The sequence below is a fragment of the Caretta caretta genome, chromosome 1 (genome assembly GCF_965140235.1).
Source record: "Caretta caretta isolate rCarCar2 chromosome 1, rCarCar1.hap1, whole genome shotgun sequence".
In the NCBI taxonomy this organism is placed as follows: domain Eukaryota; kingdom Metazoa; phylum Chordata; order Testudines; family Cheloniidae; genus Caretta; species Caretta caretta.
In genome coordinates this window covers 40,929,507-40,950,097 of record NC_134206.1, presented here as the reverse complement: position 1 = coordinate 40,950,097, position 20,591 = coordinate 40,929,507, and the positions used below count along the sequence as shown (strand labels likewise).

The window sequence follows — 20,591 nt, the reverse complement described above, 5'->3', positions numbered from 1 at the left end:
TTACCCATAACTATTTCACATTTGGGGACAATGTATACCTTCAGATCAGCGGCACTGCTATGGGTACCCGCATGGCCCCACAGTATGCCAACATTTTTATGGCTGATTTAGAACAACGCTTCCTCAGCTCTCGTCCCCTAAAGCCCCTACTCTACTTGCGCTATATTGATGACATCTTCATCATCTGGACCCATGGAAAAGAAGCCCTTGAGGAATTCCACCATGATTTCAACAATTTCCATCCCACCACCAACCTCAGCCTGATCCAGTCCACACAAGAGATCCACTTCCTGGACACTACAGTGCTAATAAACAATGGCCACATAAACACCACCCTATACCGGAAACCTACTGACCGCTATTCCTACCTGCATGCCTCCAGCTTTCACCCTGACCACACCACACGATCCATCGTCTACAGCCAAGCTCTGCGATACAACCGCATTTGCTCCAACCCCTCAGACAGAGACAAACACCTACAAGATCTCTGTCAAGCTTTCTTACAACTACAATACCCACCTGCAGAAGTAAAGAAACAGATTGATAGAGCCAGAAGAGTTCCCAGAAGTTACCTACTACAGGACAGGCCTAACAAAGAAAATAACAGAACGCCACTAGCCGTCACCTTCAGCCCCCAACTAAAACCCCTCCAACGCATTATTAAGGATCTACAACCTATCCTAAAGGATGACCCAACACTCTCACAAGTCTTGGGAGACAGGCCAGTCCTTGCCTACAGACAGCCCCGCAACCTGAAGCAAATACTCACCAACAACCACATACCACACAACAGAACCACTAACCCAGGAACTTATCCTTGCAACAAAGCCCGTTGCCAATTGTGCCCACATATCTATTCAGGGGACACCATCACAGGGCCTAATAACATCAGCCACACTATCAGAGGCTCGTTCACCTGCACATCCACCAATGTGATATATGCCATCATGTGCCAGCAATGCCCCTCTGCCATGTACATTGGTCAAACTGGACAGTCTCTACGTAAAAGAATAAATGGACACAAATCAGATGTCAAGAATTATAACATTCATAAACCAGTCGGAGAACACTTCAATCTCTCTGGTCACGCAATCACAGACATGAAGGTCGCTATCTTAAAACAAAAAAACTTCAAATCCAGACTCCAGCGAGAAACTGCTGAATTGGAATTCATTTGCAAATTGGATACTATTAATTTAGGCTTAAATAGAGACTGGGAGTGGCTAAGTCATTATGCAAGGTAGCCTGTTTCCTCTTGTTTTTTCCTACCCCCCCCCCCCAGATGTTCTGGTTTAACTTGGATTTAAACCTGGAGAATGGTCAGTTTAGATGAGCTATTACCAGCAGGAGAGTGAGTTTGTGTGTGTATGGGGGTGGGGGGGATGTGAGAAAACCTTGATCTATGCAGGAAATAGCCCGACTTGATTATGTAAAGAGTTGTCACTTTGGATGGGCTAGCACCAGCAGGAGAGTGAATTTGTGTGGGGGGGGTGGAGGGTGAGAAAACCTGGATTTGTGCTGGAAATGGCCCACCTGTTGATCACTTTAGATAAGCTATTACCAGCAGGACAGTGGGGTGGGAGGAGGTATTGTTTCATGATTTCTGTGTGTATATAAAGTCTGCTGCAGTTTCCACGGTAAACATCTGATGAAGTGAGCTGTAGCTCACGAAAGCTCATGCTCAAATAAATTGGTTAGTCTCTAAGGTGCCACAAGTACTCCTTTTCTTTTTATGTATATAAATCTCCCCACTGTATTTTCCACTGAATGCATCCGATGAAGTGAGCTGTAGCTCACAAAAGCTTATGCTCAAATAAATTTGTTAGTCTCTAAGGTGCCACAAGTACTCCTTTTCTTATTACAATAGAGATTAATCTTAAAAAACACATTTGAAGGAAGACAGGGTAGTGGCTCAGATAATTGATTTGGAGAAGTTACATAAGGGACAGCATAGGGACAAGCCCCACAAAATTGCATTTAAAAACATAAAAAGTATTTCTAACATATATGAGAGTAGGAGATTCCTCTAACAGTGGCTTTTTCCCCCCTAAGAAAGCAAAGGTTAAATAGAAAACGCCTTCTTTCCAGGCTATGACCATATACTAAGTTCTAAAACAAACCATAGTTAACTTCATGTTATAAACACATGAAATATTAGGTTTAAAATAGTACAGACCTCCACTTTCATAAAATAGTGCTTGATGCTCTACAGTCCATTAATGCAATCAAAGTATGTTCCCTCTTTCTGTAGAAATTGATCTGTCCTAAAATACAGACACTTTATGTGTAGTCGGCTTGGTGATACAGGCCCATTTCAGGATGGACCATTTATTGACTGTCACTCTTACCACCAGTGCAACCACAGTAAGGGCCTGATCCTCTTTACATTAAAGGGAATAGCAAAGCTCATTGATTTCAATGGTGCAGGATCACAATTATTTGATTATTTAAAAAATTGATGGAACCAAGAATGATCCTAGAGCCATATTGAGGAGGACATAAGTAGGGTAATAAAAAGTTGTGTGTAGGGGGTCAGTACTTTTCACCCCTCCCTCCCCAGTGATTTCACCTGTGCGCTCCTTAACTCTTTCTCTCCTCCAACTGGGAAGCATTAACTGTTAACCATGCACTTAAACTTATCAAACTCATAAAGTGACATTGCAAAATAACAAAAATACAGTTTTCAAAGGATGGCTAGATATGGTTGCCAGCTGGTAAAAAGAGCCTGCGGTGTAACAAATTTATATGTGTATTCTGTGTTTTCACTAGCAAAGAAATGAAGGAGCTGGAAAAGTCAGGAATGCTGAAAGGAACTCTGAGTGCAGAGAAGCAATTGTCTCTCATTAGTGGCTGTACTGACTTAAAGACAGCAGTAGAGGGTGCTATGTTCATTCAGGTGAGTTGAGGACTTTTCCATTTCTAGCAAACAAAGGTTATTGCAATATTTTGTGGTGTTCGGTTGGGGGCACACTGTTAAATACACACCGAAGCAGTAAACTTCAAACCTATATATATCTTCATTTATCTGCTTAACTTTTTTATTTGAAAAAAAAATTGTCATGCAGCTAATATGAGACTTAAAATCCTGACGCCTTATCAGGCCTCATAATAATATTTGCTAGCTAAGCTCTGTTATAACCCATTATCAAAGTTTGATCATTTAGAACCTTATAGTAGTTGGCTAAAAGTGAAAAATTATTTGAATTCATCTTATTCACTTTCTGCCAGAACTTAAGAATCTCTGCACTAGAGCATGTTATTTCTTTTGTCTTGGTTGTCAGTCTGCACCCTTCACTGTACACAAATTTGTAAAAAGTGGCCACGCTACGTTTTTTGTGTCTCATGCAACAAAAATGATTAAAGGTCTAGATAACATGATATATGAGGGAAGATTGAAAAAACTGGGTTTGTTTAGTCTGGAAAAGAGAAGACTCAGAGGGGACATAACAGTTTTAAAGTAAATAAAAGGTTGTTACAAGGACGAGGGAGAAAAATTGTTCTTCTTAACCTTTGAGGATAGGATAAGAAGCAATTGGCTTAAATTGCAGCAAGGGACGTTCAGGTTGGACATTAGGGAAAACTTCCTAACTGTCAGGTTGGTTAAGCGCTGGAATAATTTGCCTAAGGAGGTGGTGGAGGTTTTTAAGAGCAGGTTAGACAAACAACTGTCAGGGATGGTCTAGATAATACTTAGTCCTGCCATGAGGCCACCTCTCAAGGTCCTTGCCAGTCCTATGATTCTATAAAAGCAAAACAATAACGAGGTACAGATTTTACACCCACAACTGTTGATAGGTGACTCCTTGCTAGACAGAATGCTGTCAAACAAAGTTTTCTTTAAACATCTTAAGATCTTTGTCTTTATCTGATGGTGATAGGTACTGTTAGGACAGGATCTCCTTCTTAACAGCCCGATATTGTATTATTCTAATGTAATTTAGATGGAATGTGAGGATGTGTCTTCCTGCTTCTGGGCTCATGACTGCTGATCTCCTAATATGGTTGCAGAAAAAGCCTCAGAGCTTAACGTATGCCGCGAGTGATGGCTTCCGTCGTTCAGTCAGTAATGGTGTTGAACAGATCGGGGGCAGCCACACGCCATTGACCGACACTTCTATGGCACTCAAACCAGTTGGACATCCTAGTGCCGAAGAAGACACAGCTCTCGCTGCGGCAGTGCATTTCTCAGGAAGATTAAGGAGTTTGCCATGCAGGTAGTGCCAAAGGGAGCGATGATCAACAGAGGGAAAGGCAGCTTTTAAATCAGTAAAGACTATAGACACCTCATCTTTCCTAGGACAAAACCCTTGGACTTTTACTGTTACACAAATTATTGAAAAAATCTGTGCTGTGGTTGATCATCCAGGCATAAACCTGGTTTGTTGTAGATGGCGTAGATTGCTTTTGGCAGGCGTAGCATGTTCAGGAAGAACCAGCATGAACAGTTTGCTTGGAATGGAAAGCGAAGTGATGCTGTGTTGATGGGAACACATCAGAGCATCGCCTTTCCCTTTCCAAAGTGGGAGAATAATCCCCCAGCACCAGTCGTCCGGTCATGTGATAGAATGCAGGGAGTGAATAGGTGAGCCTGCACTCTGATTCAGGAGACGCTGTTTGGGAGTAATGATCTAATCAGGCTGGTGGGCTAGGTGGGGTAAGAACTCAATTGGCCCCATCATCCCAGGGCTGATAAAAGAGACACAGGAAGAAAGTGGAGAGGGGAGAGAGGGAGGAATAGAGCTAGCTGAGCCTAGCCATACAGAAGCCTCAGAGTTGGGAGACTTCTGTTCCCCTCAGGTCCTGCTGAGAGGGCCTAAAGCTCAGCAAAGATTGTAAATAGGAAGGAGCAGGGGGGACTGTGGTGATATTGGTGAAGAGAAATAGAAATAAAGTGTCACTAAGATCACCCCTGGAGGAGTCTGTGAAGTTTCTGCAGCAAACTGGGTAGGGGAGGAGCCAGGTCTCTGTTACAAGTAGTTTCTCATGAATCCGTACTTTGTTGCTAATGTGAGTCAGCCACTCCAATATGGAATCCCTTTCACGCTTGATCAGCTTAGCAGCTATAAGAGAAATACTGGCAGCATGGCCATTCTTGAGTTTAAAGGCTGCGCTTTGAACCTCCTTGACAGGGACATCCTCTATGTTACGTGGAAAGGCAGTCACTGGACTCTCAGGTGCTCCTGCAGCTGCAGATCTGCAGCGCGGATGTGGTGGTTAAGAAGCTCGTGAAAGTTTTCTTTCCATCTACTCAGACGTTCTGCCCTGGGGTTCAGTATGTTACCACATCCATCTTTGACAAGCAAAAGTTTGTTTCATGGACTGGCTTTTAAGTTGTGCTGTTCTTTATAGACAGTGCTGTAGTTGTTTCTGGCAGATGCAGCTTTCATCAACTGAGTCTTCTTTGCCCAAAACATCTTACTGTCCTGTTTTAAAGCTGTGTTATGCAAGGTACTGAAGAGTTGGTATTCTTGGTTGGTCCTTTAAGCAAGTCATACATCATTTTTCTATGATATCCAGAGTCTGTTGACCGATCCATTGATGTTTGGGTCTGAGATGCCATTTTCCCAGCACTTTGTTGGTGACAGCCATAACAGAAGACTGGAAACTGTCCTACAAATTGTTTATTTGCTTGTGTTCAAGGCTTTCATCTGCAAGGGCTAGAACATCAAATCGTTTGCAGATTTCAGTCTGGTATGCCATTTTGACAGCAGCCTCAGCATTTTCGGGCTCTGGGCTGTGGAATTGCATCATCTCCTCTCTTCCAAGATTCCCCCACCCAAAATAAATAAATACAACCTAAAATCCTCTAGAAGATTTCCCTGCTGGATCTCTCTGTCTGTTATATATGTTTGCAATATTGTAACCGTGTTGGTCCCAGGATATTAAAGGCTCGAAAGCCTGTCTCTTTCACCAACAGAATAAAAGGTCCAAATAAAAGATACCTAGCCCACTTTGTCTCTGATATGCATATGTAAAGTACTTCAGCTGTCTAGTTAATAGACTCTATTAAAGGGTACAACATAGAAGTGGAAGACGGGGGAGGTTAGTTAAGTAATGTAGTTCTGAAAATTAGTGTCCATGCACCCTTTCTTTATATTTTATTTTATTGAGTATAGTTGAACAGACACTTGTAAGGCAGTTACTTGCTCTGAACAGCATGCAGTAGGTTTCAAGTACAGTAATCTGAAATTGAAGGAACTAGAATACTGATAGCTTATTTGTTTTCTGAACTGTAGAAAAGTACAAAATGTTTCTTTCAAGATTCTGGGTTTCACCTTACTGAGTGAGTGGTTATCTGTACAGTATCATACGGGTAGAGATTTTTCTGTCATTTTAAGAGCCAGTGTATTTAGCAAGCATCAAATTTCACATTAGTATGAGCTAAAGCATTTTGGATATCTGAGGAGTTGTTTTTGTTTCTTTAGCCTTGAGAAGACTTGCAGTAACTGAGTTAGGAGTTAGTCATTATATTAAAAAAACCAACTAGATTGGCCAACACTTCAATGGATGCTTTATAATACCTGTATAATAAAAAAAAGTAACTAGGGCTGTCGATTAATCACAGTTAACTCATGCGATTAACTCAAAAAAATTCATTGCAATGAAAAAAATTAATTGCAATTAATCGCAATGATAAACAATAGAATACCAATTGAAATTGATTAAATATTTTTGGATTTTTTTTTACATTTTCAAACATATTGATTTCTATTACAATACAGAATACCAAGTGTACAGTGCTCACTTTGTATTATTATTTGTTATTACAAATATTTGCACTGTAAAAATGATAAACAAAAGAAATAGTATTTTTCAGTTCACCTCATACAAGTATTATAGCGCAATCTCTCAATTGTGAAATTGTAATTTACAAATGTAGATTTTTTTGTTAGGTAACTGCACTCAAAAACAAAACAATGTAAACCTTTAGAGCCTACAAGTCCACTCAGTCCTACTTCTTGTTCAGCCAAATGCTAAGACAAACAAATTTGTTTACATTTATGGGAGATAATGCTGCCTGCTTCTTATTTAAAATGTCAGCTGGAAGTGAGAACATGTGTTCGCATGGCACTTTTGTAGCTGGGTTGCAAGGGATTTGTGCCAGATGCTAAACATTCGTATGTCCCTTCATGCTTCGGCCACCATTCCAGAGGTCATGCTTCCATGTTGATGATGCTCGTTAAAAAAATAATGGGTTAATACATTTGTGACTGAACTCATTGTGGGAGAATTGTATGTCTCCTGTTCTGTTTTACCCACATTTTGCCATAGATTTCATGTTATAGCAGTCTTGGATGATGACCCAGCACATGTTCGTTTTAAGAACACTTTCACTGCAAATTTGACAGAACACAAAGAAGGTACCAATGTGAGATTTCTAAAAATAGCCACAGCACTCTACCCAACGTTTAAAAATCTGAAGTGCCTTCCAAAATCTGAGAGGGACAAGCTGTGGAGCATGGTTTCAGTAGTCTTAAAAGAGAAACACTCAGATGCAGAAACCCGAACAACCAAAAAAGAAAATCAACCTTCTGCTGGTGGCATCTGACTCAGATGATGAAAATGAACATGCGTCAGTCTGCACTGCTTTGGATCGTTATCGAGCAGAACCCATCATCAGCATGATTGCATGGCCTCTGGAATGGTGGTTCAAGCATGAAGGGATATGAATTTTTAGTGCATCTGGCATGTAAATATCTTGCAACGCCCACTACAACAGTGCCATGTGAATGCCTGTTTTCACTTTCAGGTGTCATTGAAACAGGAAGCGGGCAGCATTATCTCCTGCAAATTATAACCAAACTTGTTTGTCTGAGTGATTGGCTGAAGTTTCAATTGGTATTCTATTGTTTAACAGTGTGATTAATCACGATAAATTTTTCTGAGCTAATTGCATGAGTTAACTGCAATTAATTGACAGCCCTACTTAAAATGTATCTCTTTATATTTAACAAACTTGTTTTATTGTTTTATCCTACCCAATGTGTTCAAGCTGAAGTGTCTGGGTTACTCCATTTGGGATAACAAGTTGTGTGCATATTATTCTGTTAAAGGAATAATGGACTTAGTGTATTTGTACTGTCCAGGAGAGGGCTGGGCAGTACAGGATATATGTTTCTGGGGAAAATCTGGAATTGAGAGTGTGTTGGGGTCACCCTGTGGTAGGCTTTAAGGCTGGTAAGAATCAAGGTGTGGCCAGTTGGCTGCAGCACACACAGACAAAGTTGGGAGTGACTTAGAGTCTGGAGGCTGTTTGTGAACAGTCCAGGCTGATGCTACAGCAGCAAGGCATTGTAAAGTGAAACCCCTGTTACAGGGCAGGGATGGCACGGCTACTCGTTAGTCTGAATTGTACCCTGGTATGGCACAGTGGCATCCGGTCCTGAAATTCTGTGGCCTGTTATGCAGCAGCTCAGACTACATAATCATGATGGTTCCTGTTGGCATGAAAATCTGTGAATCCATAATATATTCCCAAACAAAAGTTTCACTAAGTAGCTGCATGTGTGCATTATACCGCATATGTGGAGATGATATCCATGAGATAAACTGCAATGGCATATATTTATAATGCACTTTGGAACACACAGATCCATCTCCATTGAGACTGCTTCCAACGTTACAAATGTCTGAGTTGCTTCCAACAGCTACTTTGGAGTTACTTTATTTATTTTATTTTTGACAAAGTGATAGAAAAATATTTCCTTCTTTCCCTACATATTCCACTGTCCTGACCCCCTGACATGTGATATGGGTCTGATAGCCAGGGCAGGCAATATTCAATCCTGAAGTTTAAAGTCTATTATCTCACAATGCTGAAGGGTTAGAAATGGGAGCTTTAAGGCAATGGAAATGAGAATACTAGCGTCCCAGTGCAATACGCAGCACTTGCTTCTGGGCCTGGAATGTCTTGAGATATTGGACTTTTTATATGCTGTTTTTTTAATTGTAGCTGTACAAAAGTCATTTTTTAAAATCATTTTTAAGGTTTTTTAAATTTTATAATGCATTCATTCTCTCTCTCTGTCTCTGTGTCTATGTGTCTCTCTCTGAGACCTGTATAGGCTGATTGATTAATGCAGGAGAATTCATCCCTGTACTACAGCCCTATTGCACTGTCTTAATCAGTGCATAGGGGCCATCCTGCCCTCCTGGGAATGCTCCTATATGGGGCATTCTAGATTTTATGGGGGGGAGTAGTCAGGGCAGTCCTGTGGTCCAGCAACACTACATACTGCAATAGCCCTTAGGATCCACAACAGCAAGGGCAAGAGATCGGATAGCCCTCAAGGCTGAAGCAGACATAAGTTGCCTCTCCTCTTGCAATGAATCTGGTCCAGAGTAACCAAGGCATCTGGCTATAGAGATGGCACGGATACAAAATATTAATCTTAGTAAAATGCTTAAAACTCTCTAAAATAGTCAGTACATAGACAAGTGTCAAAACTTATCAGACATGACATGCAGCAGTTTATTTACCTTACATGTATACAGCCCTTTCACATTGTGCATCGTATAGAAAACAAAACACAATTGTGGAACAAACACAGTTACTCAGCAGGAAGATGATGCAGCTGCTAACAGGTGTACAGTGAAGTGTGGGAAAATGTGTGCTTGGCATTCTATGGAGTCAGAAGCCACTGTCTGATTTCTATCAACTTGTCTGTGGTGGTGTATTCTACGGTCTTGGCAAGCTTTCTACAATTTTTTATTTAGATCAATCACTTCTGAAGTATCTTCTATGTCCTGGAGATTTAATAAAATGCATGCAAATAAATTTATCTGCAGTTTTTTAATTAAAAACAAAACCATCCCAAAAGTGTATCAGTGGAAAAATTCAAAGGTATTGCCATTTTCACAATGCTGAAAGTTTTAACTGATTTGTTAAATAAGTGTAAATCTTTGGAAGTGCTCTTCTCTTTATTTAAGTTATTAGATATATTTTGGTGTATCTATCATTTAACTGTTTATTAGAATGACAGTGAAAACTACATTTGCCAACAATACTTTTTTTTTACAGTTTTATTCATGATATTTTTTGCAAAAGGAATGGGCACATATAACAATAATTTAGGATTGGAAACAAAATTGGTGCTTTCATCTTGGCTGTAATAACTACAAATAACAATTTTGTTTCTCTGCTTGTTCCAGAAGCTGCTTTAAAACAACCAGCAAAACAAAACTTTGCAGTCTAAATGCACCACTAACTTTCATTTTGTAATCCTTCTTATACACTAACCATTTAATTTTTTTTTTTGTAGACAGTAAACACTGGTGTAAGAATAATCTTAAAATTCTAGGATTTCAGTGTGTGAATTGCTAGCTTCAGGCAGATAATTATTGTTCACTGAGAAAACTGCACATCAGGATATGATATAGAATGCAAGAAAAATGGCCCCCTGTTCCCTAGCTCTAATTTACATTTTTGGACTTCGAGAAGAAAAGTACGATATAGGTCCCAATCCTGCAGCAGAGGCCTGAGCTAGCAGAACCAAGAATCATAAGTAAAAGACTTTGAAGTTGGATGACCTAATATTTTAAAACTATTTTACTTAAAACTTCTTCAGACAAGATCAGTAAACTATATGTAAAACTTTCTGACGTGAAACAGCTTTTTAGGGAATATGAGTTTTTGGTGATCATACCACTATCAAAATGAATATGCCAGGTTTACCACAGTTTACCTTCGTTCATTTACCCAGTATGCATGCCCACTGTGTGTTGCTTTGGGACTCATTCAAGGCCCATTGAAGTCAATGAGGAGCCTCTTCATTAGTTTCAGGGGGCGCTGAATCACACCCTTTGTTAGTCTTATTGTACCTTGCACAGTTTCACTGGTCCGCTGTTGTGTGGTTCACTTATTATGACTGATCATGCAGGTCTCCAGTGCCATACAGACACAAATCTCTGAGGTGCGTGTGGCTTTGATCATAGACTACACCTCTTCAGCATTCTGGTGAACTCGTGCTGGGCGTAGCCTGTAGCACGGCTCAGCAGCCGTAGAATTATGGTTTCTGTTTCAGTGAACATCCTGTTTCCTGATGTGTAGCCTAACCAAATTTCTGCTTATTCTCCCCTTTTCTAGTAAGCACATTGACTAATCGGGACTCCATAGCTTGGTTGCATGGATCTTAGTCTCTTGTTTTCCTCACTGGAATGTATGAAACTGTGTGTGCAAAGAGGGGATTCTACATATGTACTACCTGTACTGTCTGTTTGTTGTACTGTTGAATCCACTTTTGTCAGTACCTTTCTGACCCACTTGATAATGAATGTATGGGTTCTGCAGTTTCTCATCATGTATTTCAGCTCTTACACATGCATCCTTCCTATTGGAGGGGTTAGCCAAATATGGATGTACTCCTGTACTGCCACTTACAAATGTACGTCCTTCCCCCCTCCCCCCCCACCCCCCTGCAAAATCTTAAATGCTAATTTTGGAAGAAAACTAGAATTTGCTCATAAGTTATAATGTTCAATTTGCATAGAGCTAAGCTTGGACTATTTCTTGACAGTAACTTTGGAGTGTGCACCTTATTTCTTTCCAGAGTGGCCTGCTTTCTACAGGAGTCACTTTTCTAGTAAAGATATGCTGCAGTCTTACAACATTATCTTTAACTTACTGTGGCCGCCAGCTTTATAGCTAAGTGACACAATGAGAGAATTTCAAGGGATTCTTGACTAAATTTCCAAATAACTTTTCCAAATATTTGGTGGTGCCTATCAATACACTGATAAGCTGCCTCCATATTCTTTATGTAGGTTTACGCTTATCAGGCCTTTTGTTTTTAAATCCAGGTGGCTTTCTTAACTATTTCAGTAGTTGGATGATAATGCAATAACTATGCTTGAATTCTCTGTTTATCTTTTCACACTGTTTTTCTGAGTGGAATTTATCTATGAAAGAAGATGAAAGTATTTAGAAAAAGTGATTAGACTTATCACTTTATTTCTCTGCTGGGGTTTACTGAGTCCGTCTCAGAACCGTAAGGTTTCTTCTTGTGTTTTAATCCTTTCATTCACTGCTGCATCTCAACAACTGTCCCACTAGCTGAGGGCTAGACTGGACATAGCTCCTGTCACAGTAGTGCTGCAGTAGTCAGAGAGATTAATGATCTGCTGTAAAGTATATGTATGAGAAATCATCCTGCCAGGGTCTGTAGTATAGGGAAACCTCGAGCTAACTTCACATAACCAGAGTACACTTTGTAATCATCAGAAAGTGATCAGGATTTCTTTGTCACAGCTTCCTTGGTTCAGCAGTTACTCCCATGACCACAGGAAAGACATTATGGGCTTGATTTTTAGAAGTGCTGAGCACCCATCACTCCAGTAAAAGTCAATGGGACTATCTGTGAGTGCTCAGCATTTCTTGAAATCAGGCTTTATATGCTGAAAAGCGGAAGAGTGAGCCAGTGGTTAAGGGAAGACCTCAGGTGCCATTATGCCATGTTGATTTGTGCTTTTCTTTTCAGAGCTCCCTCCACACCCCACAGGTTTTTCATTTAAGAAAAAACAAACAGCTCCTTGAGGCTAGAAGCTGAGACTCTCCATTACATAAGAGTTGCTCAACCCCATGCAAGAGAAAAATAGGCAGCAATGTGCACTGTGAGATGTAATTTCTAAAGCTCACTAATGTATTGCACATTAATTGGTCAGTGTAGACGCTGCGGGTGCACACTGAAGGTTCCCTAACATGCTTCTGAAAGCAGTCCAGGGAACCTTTAATGCACACTGGCAGAGTCCTCACAGACCAATTAATGTGCAACTCATTAGTGTGCTTTAGAAATCACACCCCCATAGGGCGCATTACCCAACTGTACAGACAAGCAAATAGTGAAAATTGTGTTTAGGATTACTATAGCCACAATCCTGCAATGAGATCTGTGGAGTCAGACCCCTTTGCCCATGCAGAGCACCACTGCAGGATCCAGGCCAAGACTGTAAGCTCTTTGAGGCAGGGACTTCTTCTTATATATATGTTCGGTGTCTATAAGAATGGAGCCCTGGTCCCTGACTGGGGCCATGAGATGATACTGCAGTGAAAATACTAAATAATAATTACTTGCATGCACATGCAGAAACAGCAACTTTGGAATAGGCATTCACATTTAAACATGAAAATCTTTAATGAAAGTGGCTCATAAATATTGTAACAGCCATGAAACATTTATTTTAGCAAACGGTCATGTATTGCTACTGTACATTAACGTTAGGACTTAATCACAAAAAAAACACTGATTGAGTTTTTGAAACAACTACCGGTATGTTTAGTAGTTTTGACTAAAAACGAGGATCTGAGAGAATGTCCTGATTGGTCTGTCTTACAAAGAATTGAACTAGTATCAGAAGACCATATGAATAATAATAATAATAAACACCTTTAGCTGTTATAGAGTACCAGACATTGACATAGTACCTATGAATTTGCTCTTGGCAGGTACAGTAAGTTAAGATTATGAAGGCTAGAGACGGCTTTTAAAAAGTTTGTTGAATGCACAATGTAGCAAAGTTGTACAATATAATTCAATCTACTTGAAGTCTTTGGGTTTGTCTGCACTAGGCTTTCTGACCACAAGTTAATTGATTGCCAATTAACTGGAGGTAGCTAAGTTTTTAGAGGCTTTTGTTCTGGGTTACAAACATTTGTACTTCTACCCAAGGCTGAGGCATAGCAATAAATTAACTTGAGGTAAAAAATTCTAGTGTACAGCTACCCTTTTAGAGTTGCCAGATCTCTCAGGATCAGGCTCTTAATTGGCAGGTGGAGTCAGTGTTTCCAGCTTGAACATGTATTTACTCTGAATTGTTTGAATTTATATTGTAGATTCACAGAGTGGTTTTAGATTCACTGGAAAGTTTGCACTGTTCGGAAGGTTTCAGAGTAACAGCCGTGTTAGTCTGTATTCGCAAAAAGAAAAGGAGTACTTGTGGCACCTTAGAGACTAACCGATTTATTTGAGCATAAGCTTTCGTGAGCTACAGCTCACTTCATCGGAAGTTGGTTAAAATCAAAAAGGTATTAAACAAACTTTTGTACAGTGCAGCCTCTCCAGGGCATTGTTGCTGAAAGCCAACAAATTGGCATGTTCTCGTGAGGCTGTTACAAAATATGTTTATTGTAAGGTTTAATTAAGTTGAAAGTTGGGTTATAGTGATCTTATTCAAGCATTAGAGCCCTGGAATAAGAGTGTACTATTTGCAGCAAAAGAGAAGCATGATAGCCTCAAAAAAAGTGTGGGGGTGGGGAGGCAGGCACAGGCACAGGTATATACAGTGTCACTTAAAATGCATTCAGATGGACTCTAACCTTACTGCACTGACTATTCCAGAGACCATATGAGAGGCTTAGTACTGTATTTTAACTACTTATTATTTGATCTCCTTTTTCGGAAGGTAAACAGAATAGCTACAGATTTCTCCAAGTTTTCTAACTGACAGCAAGTGAAGTTCCAGCTTAATAGACTGTTTAGGGCTTAATTTTCTCTCTGTTCTTCAGGAAGTCAGGATCCCTGACTGAGAAAATAATTCCATCCTTCACAAGGACAGAAACTTTATTCCACTGGTCCAACAGATTGAATACAATTGTGTCACTATACAAGAAACTTCAAGCAAATGTTCCATTCAGAAACCTTACATAATCATAGCTGGTTTGGGTTTCCTACAGTTTTGAGCTTTCCCCTTTTGATTATCATATGATCTGAAAGCAGGCATAGTATTTCAGGTAGAGAGTCTCACAATAAGGTCTCACAATAAAGCAATTCAGTGCAACTCTTTTATTAGTTTGAACAGTATCTGCAGAGTTCTCTTCATCTGTGGCTTTGCTAAAAGAAACTATTTAAATTTAACCAACTTGCTATCTTAACTGATCCAGGAATTGCAAGCAAAGTATCATTTTGTTTTGGTAATGGAATTTATTACAATGGACTCTATCTACCATTCTTAAATGACCTCACTTATCCTTTCTGAGTCATGGACATTTTATAACTTAAAGCTTAGTAAAATTCCACACAAACTGATTTAAAAAAAAAAAAGATTTTTTACCTATTTGTATTCAGTGTGGTGGAATTCCGTACCCCAAACATCCACAGAGAGTCCATCTGAAGTTTTATAAACCAAGTGTAAGCCTGCTCCCCCATCTCTTTCCATAATGTAACACAGGGGAGTAATGCTGATGGGTGGGTTGGGGCTCTGACCCCAGGAGATGATGGAAATGTTATCTGCCCTTTTATTGAGGGGCTAGACCTGCCTTTTGTTACAGAAATTCTGAACCCTGCCTACTGTTGGGTGTCCAGAGAGCAACCATAGCGTGTAGAAAAGAGTTGTGTGTGTTTTTTGTTTTGTTTTGTTTTTATTTTTTGCCATCTTCACTTGGCAAAGAGGTTGCAACTTTTGCTCTTGGATATGGACTTCACTGTAGTTATCTTCTGTGCCTTTGTTACTTCTAGACTGGCTTACTGCAGCATGCTCTGCATGGGGTTGCACTAGGAGACCATTTAAAAACTTCAGTCAGTGAAGAACATGGCTGTCCACCCATTTAGTAAAGTTTCGTACGTGTGCTCCACAGACTGCATTGACTTCCAGCTAGTTATTTTGAATATTTTGACCTACAGTGCCCATTAAGGTTTGGGGACCTCTTCTCTCCTTCACAGATGAAGTCATCTGGGGCACTTCAGATGACAATCCCTAGCTTTGCATGTTTCAGGGCCACTGGCAGACATTTCCAGTGCAGGGTCCTGATCTCTGAAACGTGCTTCATCCTCCTTGGTCCTACAGATCCTGAGTTCGTCTACCTTTTAAGGCATGCTGCAATGCCTATCTGTTCACTTATGGCTTGCCTACATAGGGAGATTGACCAGCATTGCTACAGCAGAATTATGCTGAAGAATAGTAATTGTTCTGAAATAAAGTCCCTTTTATTCCAGAATAGAGCATCAACATGGGGAAGTTACATTGGCCTACCATAGCAAAAGAATTACTTCCTTTGTCAATTTCCTCATGTAGGCCTGTCCTAAGTGGATGAGTTGATCTGAGAAGAGTATTATGGCTGGCGGGTACATCTAAATCTGTTTGCTTGCCTGGTTGCCTAGATCTCTTTGGAAGCTTCAAAGGTATATAAAAATAAATAAATGTATTGATAACTAGTATTAACTGGAGGATTTCTAATGCTATTATTACTACTTTTTATTCCAGGAATGCACGCCAGAGAAACTAGAATTAAAAAAGAAAATTTTTGGTCAGTTAGATCTTATTGTCAATAATGATGTTATCCTAAGCAGCTCAACTTCCACGCTTTTGCCTACTAAGCTGTTCACTGGCCTTAAACATGTGAAGCAGTGTATTGTGGCACATCCTGTAAGTATTCCGACAGACTCTGTTAATTGCTTTATGTTTAATCCTACATGTTTAATCTGAGTCTTAATGCCAGGGTGGTATCCTGCAGGCTGCTGAGTGCTCCTGAAAGAAGTCCAGAGTGCCCAAGGGCTAATGTTGAGTGCTCAGGACCTGACTTTCAGAAGGGTAGAGGGTTCACAAATCCAGCTGAAGTCAGTGTGAGGTTCAGGTACCTGAAAATCAGGCCCCCTGTTAGCTCAGGATCTGTGTAGAAAGGCTTCTTCTTCATAACAAGAAGGATGGTCCAGTGGTCTGGGCACTAGTCTCGAATATGAGAGACCTGAGTTCAAGTCCATGCTTGGTCACAGTCTTTCCATGTGATCTTGGGCAAGTCACTTAGTCTCTCTGTGCCTCAGTTCCCCCTCTGTAAAATGCGGATAACTGTATTTTCCTAATGTTGGAGTGTGAGGTGCTCAAGTGCTGTGGTAATGAGGGCTATAGAAGTACCATAGATGGATAATTTGGAGAAAGGGCCACATTGCTCACCAAAGTCTGCACTGAGATGAGCACAGTTGAGGAAAAGTGAATGTGATTACAATTGCAATAGGGGATGGGGGCAACATTGGTGCTTTATTACAATCCAGTGTATGCAAATGCTATGTATAGTGGCCATTTATAGCATTTTGGGTGCTCTTGCTGGACAATACTATTGATCATGAGAGCTGCATTTACAAGAACTTGAGAGCAGGGCATGAGGACCAGCCACTGACAAAAATCTGCCCATGCAGTCCTTGAACTGTCTGCTGAAACTCACATGGGTGCCAGTTATTTTGTGGCTCCATGGACTGCTGGAAAGGAACATGGGTACAATTTCCAGGTGTTTATAGAACTTTCTTTCAGAATTCAAGAACATTAATGAACTGTTTATTTAATTATTCCTTAATGTTTACATAATAAAGTTCTTGACTGTGGTGAGAAATCCTGTTTGGGATTGGGATATGGCTGGGAGAGGTTTCTCTTTTGTTAAATGAATGGGTGTAGTTTTTGGAGGCTGTCAAAAATATAAAAGGAAGGTTAACCACCTTTCTGTATACAGTGCTATAAAATCCCTCCTGGCCAGAGGCAAAACCCTTTCACCTGTAAAGGGTTTAGAAGCTAAGGTAACCTTGCTGGCACCTGACTGAAAATGACCAATGGGGGGACAAGATACTTTCAGATTTGGAGGCGGGGGGGAACAAAGGGTTCTGTCTGTCTGTGTGATGCTTTTGCCGGGAACAGATCAGAAATGCAAGCCTTCCAACTCCTGTGAAGTTAGTAAGTAATCTAGCTAGAAAATGCTTTAGATTTTCTTTTGTTTAATGGCTGGTAAAATAAGTTGTGCTGGAGGGAATGTATATTCCTGTTTTTGTGTCTTTTTGTAACTTAAGGTTTTGCCTAGAGGGATTCTCTATGTTTTGAATCTGATTACCCTGTAAAGTATTTATCATCCTGATTTTACAGAAGTGATTCTTTTACCTTTTCTTTAATTAAAATTCTTCTTTTAAGAACCTGATTGATTTTTCACTGTCTTAAGATCCAAGGGTTTGGGTCTGTGTTCATCTGTACCAATTGGTAAGGATTATTATCAAGCCTTCCCCAGGAAAGGGGGTGTAGGGCTTGGGGGGATATTTTGGGGGGAAGACGTCTCCAAGTGGTCTCTTTCCCTGTTCTTTGTTTAAAACACTTGGTGGTGGCAGCATACTGTTCAAGGATAAGGCAAAGTTTGTACCTTGGGGAAGTTTTTAACCTAAGCTGGTAAGAATAAGCTTAGGGGGTCTTTCATGCAGGTCCCCACATCTGTACCCTAGAGTTCAGAGTGGGGAAGGAACCTTGACAGAGGCACTCTGTCTTGTAATTTTCTTGGAATAATGTTTTATGTCATATTTACTAATGCACCCAGAGTATGTTAGGGGGCAGGTCAATATAATTTAGTAAGTAAAATAAATGAATCTTGAAAAGAAGTTATGTAGACTGCTTGGAAGTGTAGGTCACTTATGACAACAGCAAAATTATTGCGGAAAATCTTTCCTTTGAGATGCTCCCTTGAAAAGAGGTATGTTATTTATAATCAGCATCTGAATAACAAACAGTTTTGAAAATTAGAAATAAATGAATTGAATTGAGTTCGCATAAAGTACACTGATAATGTTGGAGTGAGCTCATGCTTGGTGTAACTCCATTGACTTCTGTGGAGTTATGGCCATGGTGGATTTGTCCCCCAGGGCCTGATTCTCTGATATGTTGAGTGCATGCCATTCTTGTTGTGAACTGGCTTTGTGAGTGCCTTGTACTTTTGAAGATCAGGCCCATCCTGTTTATTGGAAAAGCCCCATTCTGTTATAAAATTGTATGAGCAAAAATAGGCTTTACATTCATTTGATTCAATGTAACAGTGTTAATTAATACAATTTTTTTTTGTTGGTTCTTGTTAAGGTAAATCCACCCTATTATGTGCCGCTGGTTGAACTGGTTCCCCATCCAGAAACAGAGCCTTCTACGGTGGATAAAACCCATGCTCTGATGAAGAAGATTGGACAGTCACCCGTCAGATTAATCAAAGAGATAGATGGGTTTGTTCTGAACCGTCTCCAGTATGCAGTTATTAGTGAGGCATGGAGACTCGTGGGTGTACGTGTAACTTCATTTTCTTTACATATGCTACTAGTTTTATAGGCACAACAAAGAGTATTGTAGTATTTAAATTTCCTTTAGCTTTCTGTCTTCATCATTATTAAACGTTCAGCCGCTTAGATTACATGAAAATAAAGTCAAGTATGTAAATTTTACAAAAATTAGAAGTTTTGATGCTATTAAATACTGAAGACAGAGGAAGAAAAGCTAAATGATAGCAAAACGAGAAACACTAGAGCTGTTCCAAAATATGGTCATTTTCAGAATAGCCAGAAGAGCAAGGTTAAAGGGTCAGAAACCACAATACTGATTTTCAGGTTGTCTCTTTTCATTTCCTGCTGCTTTCAGAATGTTATTGGCATACTTTTTGCGCTCAGTGAAAGGGTAATGAAAATAATATTTTAAACAGAAATCCATTTACCTTTCAGGAATTCCTCTCTCGGGTAGCTATTTGATACTGGTATTTAAAGACAGATTTCTCCACCTCCTTCCCATTCAGACTTTTAGCTCATAATCATCTGTTTGTGACACTGCAACTTTTCCCACAGTTACACGTTCTGTGCCACAAAGTACGACCTTTCAGCAGGAGGAGATGAGTAGTGCACCCACTATTACTGTGGGAGATTAAATTGTGTTTTGAACAGGGCCAGTTTTTTTTCTTGAAGAAAGTTCTGGTTTCTCAAGCTGTTTAAAAATAAAAAAGCACAGGAATCTCAAGTTTGTAAGTCATCATAATTAGAGTAATAATAACTAGATGTTTATCTACCACACTTCCTGAAGGATCGCAAAGCACTTTACAAATTTTATATGTATATTTCAGTTCACCCATAACTGATGCACAGACTCTGTTCATAGTCCCACAGGAACACCGTCTGATAGTTTAGATCAGGAAGTGAATAAGAAGGCTGCTACCAGTTTATACTATGTTGTGGGGTATTGACTGACCTGGAATGTATAATGGGAATTGCTTTTTATAAACAAATAATTCTGACAAATAAGTTCAAATAGTGAACAAAATGGTGCTTGAAGTTCTGAAGTATAAGATATTTCAATGTTTTAGTTAAAGAAGAAAGTGTAACAATGCTGTGATTCTAATTGCCATGTATTATGGTGTAGGTTCCCCTCAGATATGTTAGTTTTAAGTTGTCCTCCATTTGTGTTAAGTGGGATAATAAGACAGTTATTCTGTCTCAACTCAAAGAGAGTGAAATGTAGTGAAGTGTTTAAATCATTGATAGTTGAACCTCCAGGAACAGAACACTCATTCACAAATCTCAGGCTGCACTCAAGTTTCTAAGGACACAAGTTCATAGGGCCCTTTGGAATCTTTGGTTCATGTGTTCCGTGTGTGCTGGAAGAGTCTGGTGTATATTTTTGGTTATTTTTCCTGAATTTCATTATCAAAGCCCTCAGGGAGATGATCAGCCTTCACTTTTTCCAGCAGCCTCATAAGTGAGTGTATAATGCCTGCAGCTTTGCAGTCTCGCCAGTGGATAATTGTCTCAAGTGAGGCTGAGGTTTGGAAAGTTAAGGACCTTACTACTGGCATATGTTAATCATGCTTGTCTTTTTCTACTCTCAGCACC

General features: G+C 39.9%; 1 protein-coding gene across 2 annotated transcripts in view; it reads left to right on the top strand.

Annotated features, from left to right (window-relative positions):
- Positions 1-20,591, top strand: part of CRYL1 (crystallin lambda 1) — an 84,685-nt gene that overhangs the window by 32,000 nt on the left and 32,094 nt on the right. For both annotated transcript variants that reach the window (XM_048845360.2, XM_048845353.2), the window contains exons 3-5: positions 2,770-2,896; positions 16,195-16,356; positions 18,808-19,002. In XM_048845360.2, coding sequence (XP_048701317.1) covers positions 2,770-2,896; positions 16,195-16,356; positions 18,808-19,002 — 484 coding nt within the window. The remainder of the gene's footprint in view (positions 1-2,769; positions 2,897-16,194; positions 16,357-18,807; positions 19,003-20,591) is intronic.